Genomic DNA, 26760 nt, shown 5'->3' with positions numbered 1-26760 from the left:
TTTTAATGAATTTCACTTAATTAGAGAATCGTGTGAAGGTTTTTAATCTGTGGCGTAGACTTTTTTTTCATCATTATTAATTATTATTATTATTAATAATTCACCAACTACTATCTAATCCTATTCACCAACTACAATCATGCTTCATCTATACATACATGAAGGAATATTGAATAGAAACTTTTGGCAAAATGTTTCGTATGGAAAAAGGGATAAGCTATGATATGTGTAGAGATGAGGGTATTGGGCAAGGCACAAAGCGATCTCAAGGTCACACCATGTTTGTAAATATGAACAAACGAAAAAGGACCTCTCAATACCATATTTATTGAGTGAGATGCCTTCTCGTGCAATGCAAACATTTGACAGAAAAAAAAAAAAAAAAAAAAAAAAACGAAAAAGGGCGTGCAATGGAAGCCTATTTTACTTCACTATCTTGGCCCTCTCTGTTTCCCTTCCCCGCTTTCACATGTTACCCCTTAGCGTGGAAGATTCCCACCAAAAGTACACAGCCAAGTTGCCCATGGTTGAGTCTACTTGCACAACACATCTTTTTTCCACATATAAGGAGAGATGCTTATAATTATTCATCTAATTTAATGACATTTGCAAGAAAAGAAAATAAAAATTGATTGCTTTTTCTTTTTTTCTTATCCCTCTCTCTACCAAGGCAAATTCATTATTTTTTTGGACTACATTTATATCAATATAACCCAAAACAAAAAGAGGGAAATATATATATATTTTAAAAACCAAAATTGAAACCAAAATCACCAAGATCTGTACACACCACTCCTGGCAAGGGTGTCCTTTGACAATGCAACTTTCAGACAAACTAATCTTCTCTACACCGTCTGTAAGTAAATACTAAAATTTTTAAAAGAGAAACCATCCAGAATATCCAAACCCTCCAGTGCTTTGGCTTAGCTCCCTCTCCTCAACCACAATTGTCAGACAAGGCATGCCAAGATTTTGGAAGGTCTAAAGAATGTGTGCTTTACCATTGTGCATATATTCAGATTTACAAACAATTCCCATGCCTATGCTCGATGGCTCTGTTGACCATCTGTCTTCGAATCTGGATTGTCTTTCCTGTCAGTATCTGAATTCTCCTTTAGAGACTCGGTCTCAGTGACCCCAGCCTGGCTCCTTCTGTGTCTTCGATCCTGAAATTTCCATTCACAAAACCTTTTAAGGATCACTGCATTAACACCTAAGAAAAAAAAAAATTCAACTTTCAATTTACATATTGTTCCTCAGATGCAACAATTATCCATGTTTCACAAGACCTCAAAACAAATTAATAAATTAATGCTGGATTTATATGCTTCTCTGGGATGCAAATAACAAAGTTTTTCTTTTAAGAGAATTCAAATAACAAAATTAAACCAAGTTGGAACTTGTTTTGAACTTCAAGATGATTTCAGAATCAAACCTCTCTAGGTATAGGATATTCCTCTGATTCAAGCATGCGAACTACTTGACTCATCTTTGGTCTTTTTTCAGAATCTGGATCAACGCATCTTAAAGCAGTTAGAAGAGCTCGTTTAAGAGCACTTGTTGAAGGCCTTGTCTCAATCATTGGGTCTACAACCTCTTCTGAACGCCTTCTTGCAACCATCATCTTCAACCACTCCACCAGATTTACCTGAACGATCCACCCAATAGGATAATCTCAAGATAGTCATTTAATTGTGCTCTCATTATATGTTTCATATACAGAAATAAGCTGCAGGACACACTACGCATGATGAAACAAATGGAGTTTCCAGATACTGCAAAAGATCCTATGGTCTACAAATGCATTGGAAGTGCAATAAAAAATTTAAAAACATTCAATCAAGCAAAGCCCAAAAAAGTCCAAAATTCAAGTGATGGAAACTTGTGAATCGTCCTCAGCAGAAAGATGCAGTATGCATCCAGAAATTGGAATCTCATCATTTATGGTTAAAGGAAATGTTTAATGCATACCTCATTCTCAGGACGACTGTAATCCACTGGATCTCTTCCAGTAATTGCTTCCAAGAGCACAACTCCAAAGCTATAAACGTCACTCTTCTCATTCAGAAGACCAGAATTTGCATATTCTGGAGCCACGTAACTAAATAATCATTAAATACAGGACAAGTTAGCATAAATATAAATACTAAATTAAATACAAATGAAACGAAAGAAGAAACATTATTCCCAACAAAGGCAAAGTTGATTCAATAGCGCAACCAACCTTAGATACAAATGTAAATGTAAAAGCAGAAAGAAGAAGTGTACCAGTAAATTGCAATCTACTGATTGGAAGAAAAGTACTCACCCAAATGTACCCATTACTCTAGTCGTGATATGACTTTTTCCAGCACCCAGCAATTTGGCCAGACCAAAATCAGATATTTTAGCTTCAAAGTTGTCATCAATTAATATGTTGCTTGATTTTATGTCACGGTGCACCACCTTTGGCTCAATGGCCTCGTGCAAATAAGCCAGCCTGAAACACACATTCATGAGTGCAAATGGACTCAAAGCTACTGTACCCATAAACAACTCAGAATAAGGTGGATGAACTTACGCCTTAGCAGTGCCAAGTAGAATTTTCATGCGAGCCTCCCAAGTAAGATAACCATGCTGGCGCATGGCCCCATGGAGCCATTGCTCTAAATTGCCATTATTCACATACTCATATACCAGCAACCTGAAATTTACAGCATAAGACTGACAAATGAGTGTATGCAGAACATTAAAACCAGGCCCTCACAGAAAATTCTGAGTTGGTTCTTTTTAAGCTATAAATGACAAAGAACAGTTTTTGGAGTTGTAATGGTTAGATGTTGCAAGCACTCAATGCAGTAGATGTGCAGCTGAGGAAGTAATTACATTTTCTCTACAGTTCTATCAGAAAATACTCTTTCACAATTCACAAATTAAATAAGTTGATAAGCATTCAACAATATGATAAAGATTTTTATTTTTAAATTGTACACTTAGGAAATCAATATATGGTATGTGTGCATTTGTGTGTGCATGTGTGAGTGAAAGGTCAAAGGTGAACTGGCGATTCTGCGACATTCAAGCACTTGACTTGAACTCTTACACAAGGAAACCTAATTCAAAAAATTTCCACTTTTGTTCCCAAATCAAAGAAAGAACATGATACCTCTGGGTTCCTTCAATGCAATATCCAAGAAGTCGAACTAGGTTTTTATGCCTCACGTGACCAATAGCCTCTACTTCAACTCTAAAATCCTTATCAGCTTGTCCTCTGCAAGAAAAGCAATAGAAGACTGTCAAATAAACTTGCAATCTAAATACAGGGTGATGAGATGAGAGTGTGATGTTATATAGCTTGGAGATAAACTTGTATGCAACTTACGGATTGTTCAGGAGCTTCTTGACAGCCACAGGAGTACCATTCGTCAGATGTCCCTGATAAACAACTCCATATCCACCATCACCAATTATATTATCCTTGGAAAACCGGTTTGTTGCAACTTGCAGATCTCTGAGGGTAAACCAATGACCCCAGCCCAAGTGTGAAAATTCAGGTAGACCAGAAAGAGGCGAAGGGGCAGTCAAGGGATGTGAAGAAGGTCTGTAGGCAGAAGCTGTTCCTGTGGCTCCCTCTTCTCCTAATTGAGATCCAACACCATCTTTGTCAACATGAGTGAAGGAGCCTGACTGGCTGCTATCATCTCCATTTTCTAATTGGATCAATACTTTCTCTGAATCTTTGTCACTGAACTTATCATTAAGGCTCAGGAAACCACCATTATTTGCTGAGTTTTGATCAACACCAATCTCTTTAATTTCCTCTGAAACCTTGGATCTTTGACTTACAGGAAGCGTGCTGTTTGTCCTTTTTTTCTTTCTAAAAGTGAACCATAGTGAAACTACCAGGATCACTATACAAACCACTCCCAAACAGATGGCAACTATTACCCACAACTCTAAACCAATGTACTTCTTGGTCAGGCTATCATTAAGATTGGTAGCCATTTTCTGTTGATGCTGATAAACCTGCACGGTAGAAGACAGATTGAAAAATAAAAACTCAGTAAATTCGCTAATTAAAAAAAAAAATTCACACTTTTCTCCATTTCGTTGTTAAATATTAGTTAATTATATCGCACAAGTTACGGTCCAACTTCCACATCAACAGTTTAACAATAGAAGCCTTCCTTTCACATAGAATATCAATGCCCAACAAATTTCAGACAAACCCACTTCAGAAACACAAGAAATGGCTCATTGGCAGGGATATAGAAAGGAAGTAAACAGAACCCTATGGACATTGCAATATTCCATTTTCCATTGAAGGATCTGCATAAATATCATATAATTGGAAAGCGGAAAAATTTTGAAACTTTGATAACTACACACTAACCAAAACAATTCATCTAAATCATTTGTATGAATAATTCAAATGAAACCTAGGAAAAGAAAGGGCTTTTGAATAAAGGGGAAAAAAAAATACACCTAAGATGAAAACATGCCCAGAAGCTTATGAAATCACGAACCTGATTGTGAAGCTTGTTCCTTATCAACACTCTCACATGCAGAAAATAAAAACCCTAAAGTTTGATACTTATCAACAACCCAGATGGAAATAATCTTGGTGGCAGCCAGCAAAAACAGCTACATTGTCAAAAACTCCCTAAAATGAAGAGATTCATGTAGGGTTTCCATTCTGGGTTTTGAAAATTGGGTTGAATTGGTAAGAGGATGTGGAGTTGTCAGTAGTAGGTGATGAGGAAGGACATGCTTTACATTACATAAACATATTTCCTTATTATTACTTTATAGTTATATATCCTGTGAAAGAGAAGCATCATCTTCCTTGTTGCTTCTTCAGTTTTCCTTTTTTATTTTTTATTTTTTGGGGGAATTTTTTAATGGGAAGGTGACAATTGAACAGAATGCCATTTTAAAAATGAAAACCTGATTTGGGTGTGTTTTGAAAACTAATTTAACTTTTTCCAGTCAAACATTAAATATGAATATAGGAAAAAAAAAAAAAAAAAAGAAAATATTGAGATTATGATTGCAAAGAGAAAAGTAATTAGCGTGATTGAAGATTTTGATAAGCGTAAATCAGTGAAAAGTTTAAAAAGATCAAATGAAGATTTCACATCCAAAGAATATTATTGTATTATTCATACAAATTTCTTCTAGTGTTGTGAGAGCTTTTACATGTTAATGGGTTTAGATAGAGGTAGTCAAACTGTCAAAGAAATGGACTGGACACCATAAACCATGTTTCTCTAGAAAAAATCAAAAACATGTGTTGAGATTCCCATTGTTTTATTTTGGTGGGAAAATGAAGAATCCCCATCTGAGAAGCTGCAATGGTTGAAATGAAATTCATGATATGCGTAAAAAACAAAGAAATAATCATATCAGTAATGGACACTTGGAAGAAGGTAGATCATAGATAAATGAAACTGGAAAGCAAGGAATGTGAATATTTGAGTTATTTAAAGTTTTTAACATGAGGTAATTAAATTACGTGTTAAAATAACAAATTCAAAAAGAGTAGTAAGAATGAATGAAGTGAATAATTGAAGCTGCAATATTTTTCAACGTTTAGCTTTTGAGATGGGTCCATTGATGCAGCCTCAACCACATACATGCCAGATCCTAAAGTCTTCCTTGTCAGATTGCTTCACATTTCAAATACATGCAGACATCAGAGGTCGTGTATTTATGGTAGGATATTAAATTTCGAGAGTTGAGAGAGAGTCACGGTTGATTTCGTCTTAACCTATGCTTTTTTTAAAAGTTAAAGAAAGTGGGTTTAAAGTGGAGTAGAATCCGATGATGATTTTTGGAATAATTAAATGTAATAATCAAAATACATTGCGTAATTAAGCAATGTGTTACGCAGTAAATATTAAAGATCAAAGGAGAATAATTACTTGTTATGATTTGGGGAAAAAAAAAAAGAAAGGAAAGTAGATAAAGACATTAAAAATGAAAATAAGACAGCTGGGAGGTGGTCTTATAAATAATAATAATAATAATAATTTTGTAAAATGATTTATTTGCTCAATCATGAAAAGCACAAGCGCTTCCACTTTTCCCTCAACAAAAAATTTTTTTCTCCATTTTATTTTCTAAAGACATGACTCGGTTACGCCCACAACACGCAATTGCAAAACCTTACGAGGGTCCCATAATCCATTTCTACGAGCAACAGTATTAGTGATTGTCCCATTGAATTTGTCTTTGATTCAATTAATTTTATAAAAATATGATATGAAATTCAACTCTTATTCAGTCCTCACAAATATTCAATTTTGCAAATTTTACATTTTTAAATATTCAGTCCTCTCCAACTGAGAGTAAAAGTTAATTTGATAAAATAGAAGAAACACAGTTTTTGTGTATGGATAAGCTTGGCAAAAAAAAGAAGAAGAAGCAGAATATGCATTCAGTTGTCGGCACGCAATTTGTTTTGACTTGTGTATTCTCTCCCAACTGGGCTTTTTATGCAAACAAAATTTCACAAGGAAAGATAAGATACCTGCTCTGCTCGGTCTATACTTTTTGAAATTACGAAAAAAAAAAACAAATTTATTGTCAGGAGATCAACACAACACATATAAAGGAAAGAAAGAAGGAAAGCAAGCTGTATTTTTTGCAATTCATGAATTTCGCAACAAAAATTATAAAAACATGCCAATATTATTATTATTCTTATTCCAAAGTCCAATCCTATGAGCTGTTCTACCTGCACACTGTCCAACACATCATTATCACCGTCATCATAAGCTACCTATTCTAGCTGTTCAATGAAAACGATAGTTCGAATTATAAGGTCTGGTTTCTATCCAAACTCTGAATCAAAACTAGCTCAATTTTGATATAAATAGAATACTCGACCCTAAAGAACTACACAACACGTTCAATGGGCCACGCCATCTCCGCCACCAGAAAGAGACACCGGCAGCCAGCCTATTTGATGGTTAGAACAAATTTTAATAGAATTAGCAAAATCTGAATATATATATATATATCAGTCAAATTTAGGAATACACGCATAGTTTTGGAAGCACGCTGTACATACGTGACTTAAATATAATCTGTGTCCTCACCCACTGCAAGGGGCTCTCCAAGGTCCTACTCATCTGTATAATTGGACCAAATTCTCCTGATTAAATTAAGCTCAAGGGATTCTAATTTTTTATACAAGAGACACGGTATGCTAATAGTGATAGATTTTGGTTCCAAATAATTATCAATAATATGATTTAAAATTGAAATTAGGTTAAGGGTAGCTTCCTTCCGGCCAAGAAGTCGTTGGTGTATTCTACTAATGCTTTAAATTTTGCGTTGTGGTAGTTAGCTAGGGATGGAGGAGGAATGTTCTTGTAACAAAAATGTCTAATTTTGTAACAAAAATGTCAATATGCAGTTGGTAGGTAGGTTGCATCAACTTAGTCACTTTTATTATAATTATAATCCATCCAATCTTTCAATGATTTTGGTCTCAGCTAATATCCATAATTTTAACCCAATTTTATTATTATTTTTTTAATATTTATAGTTGACATATTCTCTCAAATCAACTTTGATAATAAAATTGAAAATCCCTTTTAAGTGATTTTCATATAATACCTCATCTATTATTAAGATTATTTTTAGTTTGTTAATGGATGCATAAAATTGTAATTTGCTAAATTGTAATTTGCAAACTCATTGAATTTGTTAATGGATGCATAAAATTAGAAAGGATTTAACTGGAAAAACAATGTTTGATCATTAGCCCAAGGGCCTTTCAAAAATTAGGAAAAGGATGATCATCCGAAGAAGCCTCCAAGGTCAAGGGCCTTTTAATATACCTTGGGCTACAAGCAGACCCATGTCATTGCTTTTTGTCTTATTGGGCCAATTGCCTTCAAAGCATTCCGTCCACGACAAGTCGTTTATCATACGGTGTGCTCTGTATTTTATTTTATACTAGTCCTAGCATTAATTTCCGTATTTTCTGGGCCTTTGTTCATCAAAAATCTTATTAGTGAGCATTTGCATTTGCATTTGCATTTGCGCTTGTGGACTCTCCAATACTCGGCGTGCGTTTTCTTTCAATCTCCTATTTTTTTTTTTTTTTAAATTTTTCTTTAAATGATCTTTTATCAAGATTTGGAGCATTCGCATCCAGATTTGTTCTTTTCTACTTGTGATTTGTGATCTTCTAAATCATCCAGATTGGATCAGAGACTCCATTTTCTTGAAAAATCTCGATTAGTAACTGGAAAATTTCATTGGATTTGCTGCCTCGCATTGTCGGTGCTCTAATTAATTGCCTTGGTGATTTACCCTATTTGTCAATTTCCAGTTCAACTTTCGCTTTCAATGTTGATTTTCTACTTTTTTTTTTCTTTTATTTTTCATGTTAATTGCAATTACTTAGGTCTTTATGATATTTTGATTTCGTTTCAGGTATTACATTTCTCTAATTTCGTGGAGGAATCCGTAGTAGACAAGCATATGAATGTGGTTCCGTTTATTTTGTATCAAGATGTTGTAGAGACCAAACACTGATACAGTATCGCGTTTTTTCTTTTCTTTTTTCCTTTTGGTTGATGCAAAGAGTTAGAGCAGGAAAAATGATCATCAACAAGCCGCTAGTTTTGACTTACTTGTACCTTTTGATCTACATTTTGCTTTCATCGGCTGTAATCTTGTATAACAAGGTGATTGCTTTTGCTCCTTTTACATTTGGTGTATATTTTTTTTTCTCTTTCTTGGATTTTATGCTGCCCTCTTGCTTATATCATGACACCTCTCAAGAATGACTAGCTTGTAATCCTAGTGCATTCATGCATTATTAACCACAAGAGGTAATGCTAGTGATTTTTTTTTTTCCTGGGAAATTGTATTTACCTTCACTCCAATGAGTATGAATTCTGTCTGCTTCGTCATCGAGCCTTTAATGTAAATATTACCTTCTAGACAAGTTACTTCGATAATTAGCCAGATGCTGCTTCTTGACATGAATTTCAGCTACTCATATGCTTATTTTATTGTTTGGTCTGTATGAATGTTGGGCAACGGCAGGGTCTAATTGTCGTACCTAAGAAACTAGCTATTTCATTGTTATATTGGTTGAATGATATTGTGGTCTGTGGAACTTATATCCTCTTTTACCTAATGGTTCTTGTACTTTTTCTCGTGGGACGGCATTCTTCCCTGTATAGTATCATAGTATGTCTTAGAAGCTAGTTATGTAGTTGGGTACTAGGACTAAAGCTACTACTTAATTTCTGTTTTTATTGGGTCCAATTAAGTTGGGCATGTCTGGACCATATATTTACTAAAGCACTCAAACCAATTAATTAACTATTTCAAGTCTTCAATACACTGCCGGAGTAAAACTCTTCTGAAATCATACCAAGTCTCATGCCTGGTGATTTCCATGTTAGTGCAAAAACCTATGTGTGCCTGGTATTAATCAAGGACATGTAGTGGCTCTATGACTCTAGGTTATGTTTGGAATAATGTGCAGACCTGCATTTGACCGTTGCTTATATAAGATATTAGTTCATCTTGATTTGCTGTATATTTGCTCTTTTATGTAGTTATGTACTTTCTATGTGCTATGATGGTTATTATGGTTCTCTGCTACATTTTGGATTGAACTATTTGTGGACATATATATGACCTTATGAATTTTGTTGCAGTGGGTTCTCTCACCAAAGTACTTCAACTTTCCATTTCCCATCACTCTTACAATGATCCATATGGCGTTTTCAGGGATGGTAGCCTTTTTCCTTGTTCGTGTATTCAAGGTTTGACTTTCTACATAATTTTGATTCCTTTTATTCATGCATATTTTTTGTTTTTATTCCATGATTAGTTTTTGGCTAAGATATATTTATCAACTAGATTCATTTGTAATCAAGCGAACCTATTAATTACGGTAGTAATTTGTTGAACCTCATTTTTTGGGACTGAACAGAAGATCATTGATGTATGGTTTTCTCATTTGCACTGTAAAGGATATGATTTTTTGCTTTTAAATGCTGTAAAATCTTAAATGCAATAAGCTGAATTTCTCTTGCAAAATATGGAGAATATTGTTGGTATTACTCGATACAATGACTGCATATATTTTTTTTAATTCTGAAACTGACCATATGATGGGTAAAACTGATTCTTTTTAACTAACTACCTATTTATTTCAAATCTAACCAAATAAACTGTTGAAAACTACTCATGTCCATTTCTTCATTTATTAGATCATTTACCAGCCCTTTTATTCTTTAGTAATTCTTTTGAAAGTTGAAACACAAACTAAAAAAACCTGTTAAATTCCTTATCCTTATATTTTATTTTCTTTTCCAATGTACTTTTGTTGCTGTAAGCTTGTTCCAATTAGGCTATACATCATTACACATTCAGTATGTGCTTGGAGATTTACATGTTGCATTTGACTTGTTCTGCAATATGTGCTGCAAATGCATAGTCATATTTCCTCCCTCCCTCAAAACAAGTAAAAAACCAACGTGCACACACAAGTAATGGTAACGCAAAAGAGTTTCTTTTTGCCTAAACAAAGAAGGGTATTGAAAGCTTTGTACATGCTGTATATTTTTTTCGTTGTTTCCTCTTAATTTCTCTATGTATTAAAAGTGATCTTCTGCCTTTCTTTTTAATGAGCAGGTTGTATCTCCAGTCAAAATGACTTTTGAAATGTAAGGGATTTTTTTTCCTTGACAAATCTTGTAATTGTTTTAGTTTGTTATCACTTTCATGTGGCCTACTTATTCTTTCTTTTCCTGAAAGTTTTTTCTTGATGTTACAGATATGCAACATGTGTAATACCGATAAGTGCCTTCTTTGCCGCAAGTCTCTGGTAAGAACTTAAATGTGGTAGAACTGGACTTTTCTTGTTAATCATATGATGTTTTGTTATACTTCTATAGCTGGCATTAAGTGGTGTATAAATTATAAAATATGTTCTTCTGTTAGGAATGTGTGTGTGTGTGTGTGTGTGTGTGTGTGTGTGTGCGTGTGCGTGTGCGTGTGTGTGTGGCTGACAACCTCCCCCACCTGTCACCTCCCACCGCTCTCTTTTTTTAGTTAAAATTTTGTGTGATAAACTTTTTACATGTTTCTATTTTAAATTTAAGTAACTTATCACTATATTTGGATTGTAGAATGGAATAAACTAAGAATGCAACAGCTTTTACACGAGCCATGGAATGACGGAATGGCTATTAATATTCACTTATACGTGGAATTGAGATTCCTCTAATTTTTAATGTAGCTTTGTATGGAACACTTATATCACATTTAAAAATTTTAACCAAAAGTTGAGAATATCATTTTTTTTAATACTATTCCTTGAATCAAACAAAGCACATGTATATATATATATATGTGTGTGTCAAAACTGTATTATTAAATCACATTAGGTCTTTTTACAATTTTAGATTACTTGCATTCACAGGTTTGGTAACACTGCTTATTTGTACATTTCGGTGGCCTTCATCCAGATGCTGAAAGCTTTAAGTATGTGAATACAAAGTACATCTATAATTTTCATTTACATGATAAGTTCTTTAAACCTGCTATATAGGTCCTTAAAATTAATGGATTTGGATGTTACAGTGCCTGTGGCAACATTTCTCATGGCTGTTATGTGTGGCACTGACAAAGCAAGGTGTGACGTGTTCTTAAACATGGTGCTGGTCAGTGTTGGAGTTGTCATCTCTTCATATGGGGAAATTCATTTTAATGTAGTTGGCACAGTTTACCAGGTCACAGGCATCTTTGCAGAAGCACTCAGGCTGGTATTAACTCAGGTCCTCCTTCAGAAAAAGGGCTTGACTTTAAATCCCATCACCAGCTTGTATTACATAGCTCCATGCAGGTACCGCATTTTGCTGACTTAAGTTTTGTTTTTATTCAAGTTAGATACTTGTCTGCAAAAATTGATAGTTTCTTTTCTTCCCCTCAAAAACCCTCTATTTTATTTTCCTCTCAGACAGATCTTTAGTTTACAATTGGCACTAGTTTTCTTTTGAATCTGATTTACATGGTGATTAAAAATTCTGATATTGAGCTGTGTTTATTTAACATCATATTTTTCCCCAGCCATTCGCCATCCTAATGTCCCTAATAGTGACATACCCTTTCCATAACTCTTTCTTTTACAGTGGAGGAATTTGAATTGACTGGCATGTTAATAAGAGCTTCTTACATTGTCTTAGTTTTTATTGCAGTTTTGTCTTTTTGTTTGTGCCTTGGCTTTTACTGGAGAAGCCTGGGATGCAAGTTTCACAGATTCAGTTCAATTTTTGGATTTTCTTCTCCAATGCACTTTCTGCATTAGCCTTGAACTTCTCCATATTCCTAGTAATTGGTAGAACTGGAGCAGTCACCATAAGGGTTGCTGGCGTTTTAAAAGACTGGATACTGATAGCCCTTTCGACTATCATATTTCCTGAGTCTACAATAACAGGACTGAATATACTTGGTTATGCAATTGGTATTTCTCTCCTCATTTGAAATGTGGATGGTTTCCTTCAGATTCTGGAATTTGGTTTAATTTTTTCTTTGTTCTTCCCTCCCTCTTGTGCAGCACTTTGTGGTGTTGTCATGTACAACTACCTAAAGGTTAAGGATGTCCGTGCTTCTCAGCTCCCTGAAACTATTCCAGAAAGAATCACAAAGGTTGGTCTTCTTATTAATCTTTGATGTCTTAAAGCTAGTCATCATAGTTCTATTCTATTAGTCCTTGAGGTGGTTTCGTCATGTGAAACGTAGACATACTGAGGCTTTAGTTAGACAAGTAGTGCACATTAGGCTAGAGGATAGAAAGAAAAGAAGGGGTATATCTAAACTGACTTGGAGGAGAGTAGTACAACATGACCCAGAAGCATTACACATTTTTTAGGATTTAACCCAAAATCATTTAGAGTGGAGAAAGAGAATCCATATAGCCGACCCCAATAAATTTTTGGGATAAAGGCTTAGTTGAGTTGAGTTGAGTTGAGTTGAGTTTTGTCAACACTTCTCACAATTCTTCACTTTAGTAATTAGATGACTATGCTGATATCATTGGAAAATTGAAGTACTACATGGGAAATTGATAGTTTAACATAGGAGAAATGTCTTGCTTTGTATATGGAGGCACAGGCTGTATGGTACAAAGTTAAGCATGGCAGAATTGCATACATTTCGTTAACTCGTCTTGTCTCGTTTATTCATGTGCTCCAGTAGAATCCAATCTTTAGGGGTTTAACAATGTGCATAGATAGATTTTATGTTTGGATAGTAGAATTTTGAAATTGTAATTTGCTAGGCGACTTTGTATGAAATCTTAGTGGGCATTGAATACTTCAAATCTCTGTCAACTTCAAATCACTAGATTTAGAAATTATTTTGATTTAATTCTTAATTGTAAAATTAAGATCTGTAGTCCAGATTTTTTGTTCAATTAAGAAGTTTAGATTTCTATTATTTAGGAATATATAAATCTATTAGGCTTAATATTTTCATATTTAGATTGGTTTAGTATTTTTCTATTTTGGAATTCCTAATCCTAGTACTAGTAGGACTAGTTATTAATATAAATACCTATGTCATCTAATTATTTATGTAGAGTTTATTATTATTGATATTGACCACTGAGAATTAATAGAATTCAAGAGGTTATTTCTTTTTCCCCTTTTGAGTGTTTTTTGAGTTCAGCATCAGCTATTATTATCATAAATCATTGTGATGCTGTACTTTCTTGATTAATTATTGTTCACTGGATTAATAAGTTGGAAAGCACTGAATCTGAGTTTTTTTTTTTTGGTCGAAACACTGAATCTCAGGTGAAGGGAACTGTTTGTTAACTGCTTCTTAGTCCTTAATAATTCATTACAAAAAAAGAAATGCATTAGGAATTCTGGTTGGTTGTTCGATAGACCTGACAATGGTCCAAATGGATGAACACCAACATTTGCTCTTAAAGCTCTGTTTGTTCCATGGAAAATATTTTCCTCAAAATTTTTTTTTTCTGATGTTTGGGATACTCAAGAAAATGGTTCAAGGAAAAATATTTTTCTGATCAAAGTAAAACTAAATATAATGAAAATGACTGTCTATTTTCAAAAGAGGAAGTCATTTTTTATATTTTAGATTTTGATAATCTTATTAAAATGTGAAAATATTTATACATATATAACATAAACACATACCATTAGTTTAACATCGCAAGAAAACATTTTGCATGAAAAACTTTTTTCACATACTAGTTATTTTTTGCGAAAACAAGTAGAGCCTAGGTTATCAAATATTGCGCTATTACTGTAGTTCAGTTACTTGTATGCAGAACTAGTAGCTTGTGTGCTGCCCATTGACCATTTTTTATTTTTCTGTGTTGTGATTTGGTTTCCTTATTGGTTATCACAGGATTGGAAGTTGGAGAAGAAGTCATCTGATATATACGTACCTAGTAACAACAGTGATAACAATGGAGGAGGAGGTGGAGGTAGTAATTCTTCTGATCTAAATGTTGATGAGGAAGCACCTTTAATTCCATCATCAAGGTTGTCACACATCGGACGCACACAGTTTAGCAACCATGCTGCGTGATTTTTGAAAGCCCAACCATAGATTCTATATTCTGAAAGAGACTGAAGAAGCAAAACTGCGAGCGTGCATCCTTTAATTTCAAGAGAACATATATGTTTCTTTCTTTTTTTTTTTTCCCCACATTGACATCGGGTACATCCTCACACAGCAAGGTGAAGGGGCAAGCAATTGTATCTAAACTTGTAGCATTTGCACACATCAATTTCCGGTTATAGTAAAGCAGATGGTAGCTTAGGACCCACCGCTGGGTGAACAAGCTCCCCGTAGCATGATCACCGTCTTTTTGGGTAGTCCATAGGCATTTCGGCCATTCTAGTTGACTATTTTTAATGAAGTTGACAATTTTTACGGCGTTCAACAATCTGCTTCCGTGATAATTTACATTGAATTTGCTCATTGACGACCCTTTTTGGATGGCCCTGTGATGCCCAAAATTAACCAGAAAGCCAGTGCTTAGCTTGCTTATGTAACCTTCCGTTTCTAACAATAAACCTCCATTTGTACAGATCGTGATTTCAGTTAGTGTTGCGTTTTATCCCAAATTTTGACCCGTTTTGCACAACTGATACTTGATAGTGTGGAGAATGTGACGAGGTTGCCATTCAGAAATTAACAAGCATTCTGTATTACCTCAAAGTCAAAAGACTCGAAACCCATTAGCACAACATGTGCAACTCAAAGTAGAGAGAAAAAAGTCCTGTGAATGCATATACTAAAAAAATGTACATCACCGAATAGTTCAAGAACGTTTTGGTTACACATTTTCACAGCCGAGAAATTATTACTTCTGTAACTTTTTCTTCCTAGCACAGCAAGTCAGCTAGTCTCACAAAAGGTTTGAACAAAAAACCATAGCATAACATTCAAAACAATGCAAAAAGCCCTCAAATATGATTTACACATATAATCACAAATGTGATATGCACAACTCAGATGAGAAATGAATTGGGGAGAAGGGAAAAACAATGGTACGAGTCCGCAAATAGCTTTAATCCCACTACTCCAACGGATCATAAAAATTGAGTGGGAAAAAGTACTTGTCTGTGATGATGAATCTAAGCAAAATGTTCTGGATCCCTTAGGTACAACAGCCTCCTTGAGGGGGCTGGAGGTGCCAATCCAGGAATGTCCCTGATATCTTTGTTGTTGGGGTTGACAATCTGAATATTTATAAATTGCAATTAGATAATGGAATTTGTGCAGATATTACATTCACATAATGCAATCAGAAAATTTAAAATAGTGCAACTTCTCCAGTTCAGTCTCAGCAAAGACATATGCATGAAGCACTTCAGCATGACTTGTAAGCAAATATTAATGTGGTGTAAACGCATAGCATATATTGAATGGTCAGACATCTAAATCTAAAAGAACAGAAGTCACTTTCAACCCTTGTCAAAGGTCTTTTCAGCAAAACACCATTGAACTCAAAAACTTTTGAAACCTTTAACTTGTTTGAAAGCTTTAAGGTACTCATAAAAAGTGATCCACCACCCTTGAGCTCCATCAACGTTTTTCAAAAAACACCATGAAGCTCAAACTCCATAATCTTAGTTTGTTTGTGAAGCTTTCACAATTTTTTGAAAACTCCATGCATATAAAATTTCTACAAATGATACTGCCTTCCATATACAACTATTATTTCTTTATACTTCCCTCTCTTTCATTTTTGATGCATAGGAGTTGTTCACTCCCCACCACCCAGGATGCACAAGTTTGCACAAATATTTCTATAATTTCCATAAAATTTTCCATAAAAAGGTTCCTGAAGTGTACCTTAGCAAGAACCACTACAATTAGGTCAAAAAATGACAATTCCAGGATTATATAAAGCCCAGGGCAATTAATAGATGAACTGAAGAGGATACCTTCACAACAATGATGGCTATCACACCGCAGACAATGAGAAAAAGAAATAGCATTATACATTTATCTGTCGCCACCTGGGGAAAAAAGTTTAAAATAAAAAAGTTAGTGAAGAATAAAAAAAAAAAATGAAACAATAAAAAGGGGCAGTAGTTTTGAGAGAACAACAAAAATCAACTAACCTGCCTCCCAATCTCCTTCACCAGCTGCGAAGCCTTCTTAATTGAGAACTGAATTGTATCCAGTTCATTCATGATTCGACCCATTTGTTCAGTCTGGCCAATTAGGATTAACAAGCAAAACATGACACTCATGAGGAAGAGAAGATGAAAAAGGTAAATAACTAGGATGACTGATAGATCACACTCACTTGGCCCTTTAAGGTAACAGCAGTTTGAGTTCCCACTTCAATTGTTTGTTCAACAACCTACAAGGCCAAACCTTGAGTTAATAAAATAGAAAAAGAAAAGATTTAAAGAAAAAATGTCCATGAAGCTATTTACCTTTTTAGAGCGTTCAATGACTTGATCAGTTTCATCCATTGTCTTCACACCCGCACCAATGAGTTCTTGATTTGACATTGCTATAAAGCAGGAATATATATTACACAATGAAGCTAATACAAACTTTCTTTTTTTGTTAAAGACATTGAGCACAAAATAAGCACATATAAATGAATATAAAAATGATATATTCTTCACGATGTTTGATTCTCATTTATCCAAGAGAAGTTTTGGCAACTCATCACTGATTTATTGTATATCAACTGTTGAATTGAATTTTATTTAAAAATAAACCAAGCGCAACTAAGATAATTTTTTTTCCCTTTTTTATAGTGAACACTTTCAAATATGATCTCCAAGCTGCCATCATGCTTGACATTGATTACACCCTTCAGCAACAATCTAAGCTATAAATTTGTGATGAATGCAAAATTTGGCCAAAGATAGGGTTAGTATATGAACACAATAAACTGACCATGTGTAATTGCACATAGAATTGAAGGGAAAATGAAACCAGCTTAGGATCCTATCCATATAAACTAAAATATATTCCAGAAAATAAATACAGTGGCTGATATGAAGCAAAATGGAATATCACCTGATGCCATTTGAACATTTTCTTCAGCTATAGGTTCACTGCCCCCAGCTCCCATGTCAAAAAGTTCAACTCTTTTGTTACCAAGGCTATTCAAAAAACTGCAGCCCCACCATATAGAGTCAGGAGTATGAAGTTTAAAAGTAACCATAAGATGAAATGAAGAAGAAACCCATTCAAAATTTGTTTTATTTTTCTAAAAGGTACACTCATTCAATTTTATGGATTGAATTCTACAGCTAGAAATTTGGCACATCACAGTAACTAAATTTGCTCATCCTCTACATACAAAGGACAAGTTCTTATTGAAGACAAGAGTTGCCTTTCAAGCAAATCACCACCATTATAGAATACAATTGAATTCTACAGTCCAAACTCCATACTCTCACCTCTAATCTAATAATAACAAAAACAGGTAACTTACGTTTTCCTCAGTGCCACATAGGAATTTAGCTCTTTTATCTGCACAATAAGAGAATTACAATTGAATGTGCAAATACATACAATCTGATGCGCATGTTCATGCCATCAGGGGAAAAAAGGTTTTAAAGAACTGACCATGGATTGCTTCTCATCATTGAATTGCTTATTCAGTTCAGGAGGATTTTTGTTCTCCTCATCTTTAATTTCACGATCAAATTCTTTAATCAATCTGACACAATTCATTCAAATGAAAACCTTGTCATTCATAAATTAAAAAAAAAAAAAAAAAAGAGAGCTCAATACATATAATACAAATCTATCTATTCTGATTTTCTTTTTTTTTTTTTTTATAAAAAAAAATGGAGCATAGCATGTAGTCCATAACTAACTTTTCCTTATATCCACAATAATTAGTGATTAAACAAGATGATGTATTTAAAAATCCAAGTGACATTATTCATTAAGTACTAAGAACTGCTATGCTTGATTACTAAAACATTGAAGCTCTCAAGTGCTTAAGCCAAGTTCATCTTCATTTCTACAATGAACTTTCAAGAAACCAAGGAGATAGATCAAAATTTTCCACAGGCAAAACTTATTAGGAGCTTTGAAGATAGAAGGGCATTAAGCGCCACAACTCACATGCATATTCTCTCCTTAGATTATGATTTATTTGGCTTCCAACCGAAGTATAAAATCAGCAAAGAGTAAGATTCAGGAGTACTAAACAATACAACTGCAATGGGATGTGAAAATTGAAAAGCAGAAACCCAATACCTTTTACACTCCCTCATCTTCCCAGTAAGTTCCTCCAGCTGTTTACTTTGTCTGTTGGAATCTTTGATGTTATCCAGCCTCTGGAACCCATTTCTGTATACAAATGTAAAAAATACCATAAATGCTATTTCTTCTTTAGAAGTATATGAGGATAGTAATGGCACAGGTATTTCCCATCTATGCATATGTCCAATCAGACACTGGTAATTCAACACTTCTAGTAATCAAAATGACAGTTGCACACAGAATCAGAGGAAAGAACTTAATCACAATGTGTATTTAAAATGCTCAATCACAAATTAAGGCACAAAGAAGTGGGAAACAGTAGAAAAGTGAACTTCATATTGATTATGGAGAAACCCAAGCAATTGCTTCAGATGGCAGAGGGAATAATCACAAATCTCTTTTAAGGTCCTAGCACTTCAAGACTAAAAGATGGATTTATTTATTTAAAGAAACCAAGTCGATGTTTTGATTGTGGAACTAATAAAGCTCTGAGAATGTTCTGCATGTAAAGAAAGTCAGGAAGAAAATAGTATAACAAATGAATATATTTCGACATAAGAGATGTCATCATCGCCAATCCATTCTAGTATGGAAAGACTGATGACCTAATCTTAGCATTTTGTAACACCATTTCAACAATAAAAATGAAATACGCAAGGTTGAAAACTTCTATTATTTCAAGTTTCAACTAGATTCTTAAGGGGCTCTACTTCAAGTGATCTGTAACATCTACAAAGGCATCCAGTAGGTCCACCACGACTTCCTAAGCAATTAATGCACCCTTCTGTATAAGACAATACTTATTTCTGACAATGCCCCCATGGCTCACGCCATTCACCTTATATAGAATCCATCAAAACCCACTTGAAGACTTCAAAAAAGTTCCATGCTGCAATATTGGAGCTTCCTTCGGTTAGCATCCACCACTAGCATACACTAAAACCAAGAAAAGCCTTAACCATTTTATATTGCTTAGCTGAAGCGGCGACTAAATGCCCTAATAACCACACGAAGTGATAAAAAAACTGTGATATATATTCAATTAAAAACCACAGGGTAAGAAAGCAGAATATTGGTTACAAGCAGGCGAGCAATTGTAAAAAAGTTGCAAAGTAAAATAAAATAAAGAAAATAAAAAGAATGAACATTTGGCAGCAATTAGATGCCAATTAAGATTCATGTTTGCTTAGATGCAACATGCTCCAACTAAAAAGTTCAAAAGAGCAGAGCTTACTTACATGTCAAAACAACGAAAAGAAAGCATAATATGCAGTAAACCAGTTTGGTACCAGATCTCTCCAAGTAAAAAACTTGTCAAAATAAATTACAGAAATTGGAAAAGAAGAAGCTGGAGAGAGGAGAAATTACGAGAGAGCTCGAAAATTGTCCTTAATTTCTCCATGGATCTGCTCCAACTGGGGGCTCATCTGCAATTCGGTAGCCATTTTGTGGATGATAGTGACCGGAAATCTTAAAAATCCCCAGCTAGACGAATTCTAAGAGTGAAATGGATGTCTGTTTATGATCAAAGGGTCATGCGTTTGAGTTGAGGAGAAATTGGAGAAGAAATCCTAATCTAAATTGAATAAAGATAGAGGTACAATTAGGCACAGGGGAATAGAGAGGGAGAAATTTTAGATTTTGCTACAAGCTGAGAAGGAATGAAGAAGAGAGAGAAAGGGAAGCTATCGCTGTCTTGTCTGGTAAGTGGTGACGAATACTTAACATTAACATTATTAATCATTATAATTTTCAATTAAAAGGCAGTTTCCATCTGATTATATTTAATTTTTAATTTAATAATAATAATAATAATTAAATAGATATTAAAAGTTAAATAAGAGTAACAGAACGGGGTCGTTCCTTGCCTTTGTTTGTCGCCAATTCCTCGCTTTCTCGCATCTCATTCTCATGCTCATTCTTGCTCGTACTTCCCACCCACCTTCAACCTTTTCCACCCACTTTCCCATAGTTGGTTAAAAATTTTAAATTTTTCCCCAGAAACAGGCATGCTTGGCCAATGACTTTTTGAAATTCCCCAAAAAAATCGTCTTTTTCTTCCTATGATCAAGGATGGTATAATTACATAATTTTTAGCTAAATTTTAAGACAAGGTTTGAAATTATTTTAAATAAATTTTATTATTTGATATGATATAATTTAAAATATAGAATTTAATTTAATTTTATATAATTTATATTTAATATGATTCTAAAATTAAAATATATTTATTCTCATTTTATAAATTATCGTCAATAATAAAATTAAAAAATTATAATTTTTTTACAAAATTTAAAAAAATTTTATACCTAATAAATATATAATAATTGATATAAGAGATTTATATAATAACATAAATAGTATCATTACTAAGTACATAAAAAATTTGCACACTAAAATATTATGAAATATATAAAATATTTTATACATTTGTCTAAATATATTAATAATAAATCAAAAAATAAAAAAAAGTAGTTTATAGTTTTCATCTAATGGATTTTAATTGGTTGAAAGTATTTTGATAAGAGTATTTTAATTGTATAATTTATTCAAATTTCATGAATTTTAATAGAGATTGATTTTAATTATAACCAAACTTTTCACGGCAAACTTTTTGCTACTCCGTCACTAAAGCTGCCGTTAACAGTGGTTTATATCGTTCAACTCGTCATGAAACAGTGAACATGACAGTGCACTATACTCGTTGGCGATTCAGAACGAGTCAACGCTCAGAGCTTTAATATCCATTGATTTAATCTATAAAATTAATAAACTAATTACATTATAATAAAATAATAACTTTTTACATAGTATTAAGGTCTATTGATTTAAATTATAATTTTTTTAATTATTAATAATTTCTTTTCATTTAAAAAAAAATAATTTTTTACCAACTTATAGTTTATTGTCGAGTATATTAATATTTTTAAATTTGATTGGCAACTATATAATTTTGAAAAAATTAATTAATTATTATTTTTATTTATAAAATTAATAATTTTAATTATTAATTATATAGTCGATGCACAACATCTAATTTCAATGGTTATTTTATTATAATGTGATTTCTTTGTATAATTAATAACTGAGAAAAAAAATTATAGTGTAATTATTTTGTAGTTACTTTATTATTATATAATTTTAAATTATTTATTATATTAAAATATATTTCAATTAGTAAAATTAATTTGTTAATATAAAATTTCAATTAAAAATAAATATAAAATATAATTTATGTAATAAATATATTTTATATAATAAATATTTAAATAATAAAATATTTTATTAATCAAATAAAACTTTAAAAACTATAATGTAATTTATTATTACTCTCTCAATTTTAATTTAATCCCTATGACTATAATTGTGACAATTATTTATAATTAAAAAAATATATATAATTTTAGCTAAAACCGTGACACACTCTTTATTATTATTATTATTATTTTTTTTTTATGTAAAGTTCTTTTTACCAATTGGGAAAGAAAAAATAATGTGCTGTAAGTCAATGTTTTTAATAACGTTATCATTAAGGTGATAATAATAATAAAAAAAATTCCTAAACCTAAAACTTTGTATGAATTGTTTATTTTATATCGTTGTTTAAATTTTGAATAATTAAATAAAAAATTTTAAATTAATTTTATCCAACTCTGAGATTAGAATTTGAGATTTTGATTTTTACCACTTGAAATGCTATTGTAAAAAGTGTATGATTAAAATTAATTATATAATTTCAATCCGTAACAATTTATTTAAAATAAAAATTATATTATTCAAATGTGTGAATGAGGCCTAAAAGTAATTTTATAAATATAAAAATATAAAATACAAAATATTTATCATGTAGTGTTGGCAGAAAATATAAGTTAAAGTTAAAAATTAAAATCCTGATTTTAATAATTAAATAATTTTTTTTAAATTAAAAATTTCTGATCTTATTGTTTAAAATTTGAAAAATTAATAAAAGTTTTGAATTTTTTGAAGCCACAGGCCCAAATAGAAAGCATAAGATGATAACATACTTTACCTTAAAGTACACATTAAGACTTTTATTAAAAAATATATATATATATATATATATATATATTAAATATAGAAAAGATAATAGCCACAACTTTTATTGGAAAGAAAAAGTCCAAAGCCCAACGGCAGCAGGATTCATTTATGATCACACAATTTCCTACGCAAAACGGCCCAGCCCAAACCCTATTCTTGTTCCGTTTTACACGTATCGGCAAGCAGGACATCGTCCCCCACAAGCGTCGCCTCTAATTTCTTCTTAATTAAATAATTTTTACAAACACGCGTCTTCTCTCCTCTTCAGTGCCATGCTTATCTGCTGATTGCTAGTAATTGCGGCTGCGCCGGCCTTGCTCTAGACCTTTGGTTAAAATTCTAACCTAGGTTTAGAGGAGACCTCTCTCGCCAATTTCATTTATTTTCCCCTTTTCCATCTTCAATTTTAATTTTGATCTCGGTATATGTCAGTTTGGCATTTGGGCAGAGCATTGCATGTGGGTGGCGTGGCGTTGGAGGAGTTTCTGTACTTCTATTTCAGGAGGAAAACGGCGCCTTTCAGCTTTTAATACTAATTACCGATGGCGGCTAAGAAGGTCTGCCACTCCTTTTCCAAGACCCTCATAGACGAGGTCCACAGATGGGGTTGCATGAAGCAGACTGGTGTTAGCTTGCGCTACATGATGGAGTTTGGCTCCAGGCCTACCGATAGGAATTTGTTGATTTCTGCTCACTTCCTTCATAAGGAGTTGCCCATTAGGATTGCTAGGAGAGCTATTGAGCTCGAGTCTCTCCCTCATGGCTTATCTGAAAAACCCGCTGTCCTGAAGGTACTCTCTTTTCTTTCTTATTCTTATTATTTTTTTATGTATTTTACGTGGGTTTTATGGGATTGGGAATTGATCGCACTTTGGGGGTTTTCTACGGCACAGGAAAATTATTATTTTATTTGTGCTTCTGTTAGACCTCAGCAAAAAGGGATTTGGAGAGGGTACCAATCTTATCTTTCTTTTTTTTTTTAATTAATATTATAATTCTTTTATCATGTGGTTCTGCATGTCTGTAGAAAAGAATAGTAAAAGATTCTCCATGTTTGATTAATTAATTACTCCCTCCTCTTTAGACTCCCCATTTTAAAGACCAAAATCAAATACATGCTTTTTGCAACTGCTATAGCAAAGACTTCTGGAATAGAACCATATGGCGTATCACTATCATCCAGTAAGACCCTAGAATTTCACTTGCAATTCACAAGGCGGTGTTTGTTAATTGTTTAGCCTTTTGAAACTCCTACCTTGGCTGCTTTAGAAATAAAAAGTTTAATGGTAAAGCTAACATTTTTCAATGATCTTTTTTTGTTATAATTCGGGCATGAAATTGTGACTTTAGGAATAATTTGTGAATGTATTGATTATTGGATTTAACTCCAGTTTTTTCTGGGTGGACACTCATTAAACCTTAACTTTTCATTCTAAGGTGCGGGATTGGTACCTGGATTCTTTCCGTGATCTGAGATCCTTTCCCGAGATCAAGGATTCCAATGAAGAGAGGGAATTTACGCAAATGATTAAGGCAATTAAGGTCAGACACAACAATGTTGTCCCTATGATGGCTTTAGGTGTTCAACAATTGAAGAAAGGCATGGATCAAAAAATTGTTTACGAAGATCTTGATGAGATTCATCAGTTTTTGGATCGTTTTTACATGTCCAGAATTGGAATCAGAATGCTTATTGGTTTGTTCTGACCTTCTATGTCTTGTGAAGTGTGAAGTGTCAACATTTATTCCCGTCAGATTTCTTATTTTTGTTCAGTGCTGTGTCTAAACTTTCTGTATGTTGCTTCCATTTTTTATGTTCAGGGCAGCATGTCGAGTTGCACAATCCCAATCCCCCACCTTATTGCATTGGTTATATTCATACAAAAATGTCTCCTGTTGAGGTTGCACGAAATGCCAGTGAGGATGCCCGTGCCATTTGTTTAAGGGAGTATGGCAGTTCACCTGATATCAATATTTATGGGGATCCCAATTTTACATTCCCGTAAGTTTATTTTTCTCACTTGGTTTAAGTTTGTTCTTTCTTAACATCACTTGCTACTTCGTTAATTGATCTCATAGTTTAAAATTCCTTAACTTCACACCTTTTTTCAATTATGTCTGTATACTTTTTTTTAAATTTATTTTGTAAGTTATTGATTTTGATTTAGTCAAAATTTCTGTGTCACACAATTTGTGGGTCCCACATGGTGGGAGGGGTGAATTGTAATGCTGTATGGATTTACCCAATTATTCTCTCCCTCTCTCTCTCTCTCTCTCTCTCTCTCTCTCTCTCTCTGTTTGTCTCAATTTTTGTTTTCATCATAATGCTTGTTCTTATAATTTGGGTATGCTTCTCCCTAAACTATTTCATTTATCATAATTAGAGATATATACTTATTATGGAATCTTTTTATTTTATAGAAATTCCTTTGTTTGTAAAAACAGGTATGTTCCAGCGCATTTGCATCATATGGTGTTTGAGTTGGTCAAGAATTCCTTGCGAGCTGTTCAAGAGCGTTACATGGACTCGGACAAAGTTGCACCTCCTGTTCGGATAATAGTTGCTGAAGGAATTGAGGATGTCACTATAAAGGTATGGTGCCTGGGTAATTTATTCTTTAATAAACGTTTTATAGTTTATTTTTTAACCATTAGATGAGCTTTTATCAATTCATTCAAGGGCTGTGGTTTACAATGTATGATCTACTTTGTCACCTTGGACTTTTCCATAAATTATTACCTCCTTCTACAATTTGCCATTAGTGAAAGCTTTCACACGTCATTTCATTGTTTCTGTGTGCTGCCGATTTTTCCCTTTGTTTGACAGTTTGAAATGCTACAATGAAGGACCAGTGCTGAACTATTAGTCTATGATGGATTAAATTCTAACAACTTGGTCTTGCTGCTTTCATAGGTTTCAGATGAGGGGGGTGGTATACCAAGAAGTGGTCTTCCCAAAATATTCACCTATCTTTACAGCACTGCCAGAAACCCACTGGATGAGGATGCTAATCTTGGAACAGCTGATGCAGTAACAATGGCTGGATATGGATGTGGGCTTCCAATTAGCCGTTTGTATGCCAGGTATTTTGGAGGTGATCTGCAAGTTATCTCCATGGAGGGATATGGTGAGTTGATTAATCTATAAGATATTGCATTTGGAATGTGTTGGGCACTTGTATGCCAGCTGATATTGAAGCACATTATTTCAGGATTTAGCAAAAAACTTATGAGCTCTTTTACTATCTGGTGTTTGTTACAGTAATCAAATATTTACGTTACTTTGTAAAGCAGATATTTATTTTTATATTTATATTATTATCCAAAAAATTGAAAATGAAAAACATGAATAATTTCTAAAAATTTTATAAATTATTATATTAACTTAAAGTTGGACCTTGTGTGCAAAGATATTGATTGTTGAACTTATGGAGCTGCTTAAAGAATTTGCGGTGTTTTGTGGTTGATTGTTGAGAATATGTATATAAGCTTCAGCCTGTAATAGCTAGTAATTATGTTTTATTTATTCATGATGGTTTACATCTTCTATGAGTTTTACTCTCTTGTGCATCTCTATTCTTTGTTTTCAGTCTTTTATTTTGCATAGCGCACCAGAAATTCCCTTGTAATTTGTGTCTTGTGAATGCAGGTACTGATGCATATCTTCATTTGTTACGGCTGGGAGATTCACAAGAGCCCCTGCCTTGAGCGTTCAACTTAGAAGTTGATCTGAAACTGAAATTGTCTTAAGTGACTCTTGGAAACATTGAATGGTGTTAAAAACGACCGTCAATTGCTTTTTTTTCTATGAACTGGATTGTTAATTGTTCAGTCTAACAAAATAGCAGTCGTTCATGTACATACTTGAGATGCAATATTATCCATTTACCTCCCGTTATTCATTTTTTTCCCTTTTTTATACCTGCACACAGAAGGATATATATAGGCTAT

General features: G+C 33.3%; 4 protein-coding genes across 7 annotated transcripts; 2 read left to right on the top strand and 2 right to left on the bottom strand.

Moving 5' to 3' along the window:
* Positions 1-709: 709 nt before the first annotated feature.
* On the bottom strand, positions 710-4884 carry LOC110635273 (probable receptor-like protein kinase At5g18500). Its single transcript, XM_021784552.2, has 8 exons — positions 4506-4884; positions 3362-4005; positions 3146-3250; positions 2561-2683; positions 2309-2479; positions 1972-2101; positions 1436-1648; positions 710-1166 (listed from the first exon to the last, which is right to left on the bottom strand). The coding sequence occupies exons 2-8, from the start codon at positions 3982-3984 to the stop codon at positions 1041-1043; spliced, it is 1491 nt and encodes a 496-aa protein (XP_021640244.2). The 5' UTR covers positions 3985-4005; positions 4506-4884; the 3' UTR covers positions 710-1040.
* Positions 4885-7930: 3046 nt separating this feature from the next.
* On the top strand, positions 7931-14941 carry LOC110635247 (probable sugar phosphate/phosphate translocator At1g48230). 4 transcript variants are annotated; one of them, XM_021784501.2, is made up of 11 exons: positions 7931-8060; positions 8196-8298; positions 8582-8684; positions 9672-9779; positions 10654-10685; positions 10796-10846; positions 11444-11505; positions 11605-11866; positions 12219-12484; positions 12578-12669; positions 14398-14941. In XM_021784501.2, exons 3-11 carry the CDS (start codon positions 8598-8600, stop codon positions 14578-14580), a joined length of 1143 nt encoding a protein of 380 aa, XP_021640193.1. In that variant the 5' UTR covers positions 7931-8060; positions 8196-8298; positions 8582-8597; the 3' UTR covers positions 14581-14941. The 4 variants fall into 4 exon arrangements, with proteins under 4 accessions (XP_021640193.1, XP_021640190.1, XP_021640191.1 ...); XM_021784498.2 differs by having other exon boundaries at positions 8431-8684; XM_021784499.2 differs by lacking the exon at positions 8196-8298 and having other exon boundaries at positions 7937-8060; positions 8431-8684.
* Positions 14942-15261: 320 nt separating this feature from the next.
* On the bottom strand, positions 15262-20470 carry LOC110635249 (novel plant SNARE 13). The gene is made up of 10 exons (XM_021784503.2): positions 20119-20470; positions 18745-18837; positions 18103-18196; positions 17969-18006; positions 17548-17645; positions 16950-17029; positions 16817-16873; positions 16629-16721; positions 16449-16523; positions 15262-15740 (listed from the first exon to the last, which is right to left on the bottom strand). The coding sequence occupies exons 1-10, from the start codon at positions 20193-20195 to the stop codon at positions 15636-15638; spliced, it is 810 nt and encodes a 269-aa protein (XP_021640195.1). The 5' UTR covers positions 20196-20470; the 3' UTR covers positions 15262-15635.
* Positions 20471-23006: 2536 nt separating this feature from the next.
* On the top strand, positions 23007-26711 carry LOC110635268 (pyruvate dehydrogenase (acetyl-transferring) kinase, mitochondrial). The gene is made up of 6 exons (XM_021784536.2): positions 23007-23600; positions 24247-24505; positions 24631-24811; positions 25255-25402; positions 25724-25937; positions 26459-26711. The coding sequence occupies exons 1-6, from the start codon at positions 23352-23354 to the stop codon at positions 26515-26517; spliced, it is 1110 nt and encodes a 369-aa protein (XP_021640228.2). The 5' UTR covers positions 23007-23351; the 3' UTR covers positions 26518-26711.
* The last annotated feature ends 49 nt before the right edge of the window (positions 26712-26760 follow it).

Source organism: Hevea brasiliensis, chromosome 4 (genome assembly GCF_030052815.1).
Source record: "Hevea brasiliensis isolate MT/VB/25A 57/8 chromosome 4, ASM3005281v1, whole genome shotgun sequence".
Lineage (NCBI taxonomy): Eukaryota > Viridiplantae > Streptophyta > Magnoliopsida > Malpighiales > Euphorbiaceae > Hevea > Hevea brasiliensis.
The sequence above is the reverse complement of the archived record's forward strand: the minus strand, read 5'-3'. Positions and strand labels throughout refer to the sequence as shown.